The 3,578-nt window shown below is 40.1% G+C and overlaps 1 protein-coding gene across 1 annotated transcript in view; it reads right to left on the bottom strand.

Annotated features, from left to right (window-relative positions):
* Positions 1-2,706: 2,706 nt before the first annotated feature.
* ENTPD3 (ectonucleoside triphosphate diphosphohydrolase 3) overlaps positions 2,707-3,578 on the bottom strand; it is a 58,856-nt gene continuing 57,984 nt past the window's right edge. Inside the window, exon 10 of the mRNA XM_007945739.2 lies at positions 2,707-2,943. Within this exon, the coding sequence (XP_007943930.1) occupies positions 2,707-2,943 (237 nt within the window). The remainder of the gene's footprint in view (positions 2,944-3,578) is intronic.

The following is a 3,578-nucleotide window of genomic DNA, read 5'->3' as shown; positions in this document are numbered from 1 at the left end:
GTTAAGATAGCCTTCACAATCATACAAGCCAATTCCTTGTGATAAGCCTAGTGGTTCTGTTTTTCTAGTCAAAACTATTGCTTAAAATAGTTCACCGAGTGTCTAAATGATAAGGATTCTTTTAAAAACAAACCATACCCACAATACTGTTGTCTCATCTAAACAAAAATTAACAGTAATTTGTTTATACTCAATGAGATGTTCAGATATCCAAGTGTCTTTAATTAAGGGGAAAAGGTCAGCAACCTGGAAGGATTTTCTCCAGGGATCCAGCAGAGGGCCTTCATGTCCCACGTACTCCAAGACAAAAGACATTTGTCTTATTTCTCTTACAGCTTCAGTCACCTAGCCCAGTGGTTGGCACATAGAAGACTTAATGTAAATGTATGATTAATGAATGAGTAAATGAGTGAAAGACATGATGTTTACACTTACTTAAATTTATTAACTAAATCCTGTTCTAGGCAGTGACTAAGTGCTATTTTTCTTTTCTTCTAACTATTGCACTGGGAAGGAAGATGGGGCAATCTACTTCCATAGCGATACTGCCTCGGAAACCCAAGGAGGGGTCGCTATGAGTTGGATCCAACTTGACGGCACGTAACAACAACAACAACAACTATTGCAGGTAATCGCTTCATTTTATGAATAAGAAAATCAAGACTCAAAGATGTTGAAAGGTTTTATGAAGTTCACAGAAGCAGTAAATGGAAATAGTAAGTAGTAAGTATATTTTCCATATAGCACATATGCAAAGTATATAAATGGTTGTAAAAGATAAATACCTATAACCATTATCTAGTTATAGAACATCTGTCACACCAGAAGTCTTCTTTATCCCTTCCCAAGCAAAACCCCATCTTCACTTAAACTTAAGACTAATAATTTTCTTTAGAGTTTATATTCTGTGTTTAGTTTCGTCTGTTTCTGAAGTTTATATAAATATACTATATATAATTTTTGTGACTTGGTTTATACACTCAGCATTTTTTGTAAGATCCATCTGTACTGAGCATACATTTGTAGTTTTTTTGTTTTCATTGTTGTATGGTATTTTCTAGTATAGGCTTATCACTATTCACCCATTTTACTATTGATGGGCATCTTGGTGACTGCTGGAACCTTCTTAGACATATATAGTGGAGTACATAAGAACACAAATCACAAATCTTTAAACCATATATTTGAACTGGAATTGCCAGGCCATCTGGTATATGTGTCTTCAATTTTATCAGTACCACAGTTTTCCAGCATGGTTGCATTACTTTACCTTCCCATCAGTAATGTATGAGAGTTGCAGTTGATGTGCATCCTACCCAACACTTGATATTATCAACTGGTGGGAATCAAGATTTGAGTGGCAGGTTATAGCCTAACAGGCTTTGAATGTCAAATAAAGAATGTTTAATTCAATTGTCACAAGGAGCCAAAGGTTTATCAAAGTGAAGCACTGTGAACTCTGGAATAAAGGTGATATAGGGTGCTTTCTTAAATCACTAGGAAAAGCATTTTCTAATTTCAAAATTCCTCCCATAAATAATACTATGGATCCTTGGAAGAAAGAGTATCATATACAGATTAACACAAAGACACACATACACTGTAAGCACAGATAAAATAACAGTCCTTTATTCCATACATGGGTAATGTCACAAACAGCAAAATCTGAAATAATGTTAATTTTTCATTTTATAGTCAGTGGAGTTACTGGAGTTCTTTGCCATCCTACTTTAGATTTAAGTTTTCTTACAGTTTCTTTTTCTTTTCCCAGTCAAGACTGATGGCTACTATGCAGAGAGGCATACAAGCTGGGAAGGTAATTGGTAAGCAAATCATAGAACAAGGATGTCTTATCATGACATTGCATATACCTGGTGGGCAGAATATACACACCATGCTAGCAATGAAATGATAAGCCTAGACAAAAGCTTTGCAGAGGAAACATGGTCTGGAATGCAATAACTGCTCTAGGAGTAAAAGTGTTTTACAGGAGGCCGTAGCAGTGAGATAAGAATAATGACCCACACAAATTGGAATCTAGTGACCAGCGTCCTGAATGGGGGTTCTACTTTGGGAATGGCCTGTAGTTTTCTGGGAGATGTTCTGTGTGTCTCTGTGCTTCAGATTCTACCAAAGTAGAGAAAGCAGTCAGTAGCCACTGCTTTGGAACGAAGAGGTCTTTCTCCCCCAGGCACTATACTGTACCGGTCTCAGGACCTCAATGTTTATGGGACTTCTAAACAGGTTAATTACAGACCAAAGGGAGGAAACCATAAAATGAGACGTGTGACTGAGCAAAATGATCTTAATGGGATCCACCAGCTTCCAAACTTGCTGAAGGTTACTGAGGGAAGGTAAATGGTCAGTGAGTTCTGGGATCAGTTTTTCATCATGTAACTGTCATAGCCTCAACTTCCTCCACCTCTGGGAAGCTTGGGATAAGGAGTCTGACTTCAATGGCTTGTCTCTCCTCTGCTCGTTAATAGATCAAGTGGGTAGTACGGTCTCTGGAGAAGCAGTGTGCACACAACAGCTAATGGGCTCCCCAAGAGGTGTTTTGGCATAGATTAGCCTCTGTGAGACACATGCCCTAGGCTATTTGACTTCAGTTGTGTTTCCTGAAGGTGACCATTCTGCCAACATTGCCTGACACCACCCAGCCTGGCTCTAGGCAATCCTTGGGCTCCAGAAGCAGCTTCCCGAGGCTCACTCTGAATCTATTCCATGGTCAAAGGAATGCCGGGAGGACTTCTGTATCCTGGACACTGCACATAAGTACACAAGAAACGCCAGACACAGCAAGGCCACCGCTGCGAAGAAGGCAAGGATGCCCACAAAGATGGGTGGCTGCATGGGCAGGTGGATCAAGGGGCTTCCGGCTGGGATCTGGTTGGTCAGGTTGAGCATGTAGCCGAGAGACCAGGCTATGCTACTATTCCCCACCTGTGGAATGAAGGAGACAGCTCAGTTCTCAGGGCAGGGCTGGAGTCTACACTTGGATATCTGGGCCACACCACTGTCACCCTTCTAAAGCTTAGGCAGGAAACTGACCTAAGGAGGCCAAAGGATTTGTCTGAGTTCAGTCACTGTGGAGACTGAGTTAGGACCCAAGATGCTGTGATTGCTAAGACTTATGGGTCCTATCTCCAGTACTACAGAGAAGACAGTCAGAAGAACTAATCCTTACAACCTTGTCACAACCAGACATGAGGAAGATACAATTAATAACAAAGAAAGTGTTTTCGTTTTCTAGGAATACAGAAGTGTTTGTAACTAAAGAAAGAGGGTCCTGAGTGGCTTGTTGAACCCAGAACCAATTTCTAAGAATGGGAGAACCCTCTAAATGGAAAATAGACTTTGTCAATTTCTTCTGGTAGTTCTATTAATTTTTGCTTTACATGTTTTTAGTCTGTTTTACTAGGTGTATAATGTTTGACATTTGTGATCTTTTTTCATCATTATGTTATAATCCTCTATATCTCAAATAGGAGCTCTGGTAGCATAGTGCCTAAGGCACTTGACTGCTAACCAGAAGGCTGGCGGTTCAAACCCACCAGCCACTCCTCAGAAGGAAGATG

The sequence above is a fragment of the Orycteropus afer genome, unplaced genomic scaffold (assembly GCF_000298275.1).
Source record: "Orycteropus afer afer isolate SDZICR_OR568_19922 unplaced genomic scaffold, OryAfe1.0 scaffold00142, whole genome shotgun sequence".
Taxonomy (NCBI): domain Eukaryota; kingdom Metazoa; phylum Chordata; class Mammalia; order Tubulidentata; family Orycteropodidae; genus Orycteropus; species Orycteropus afer.
The sequence above is the reverse complement of the archived record's forward strand: the minus strand, read 5'-3'. Positions and strand labels throughout refer to the sequence as shown.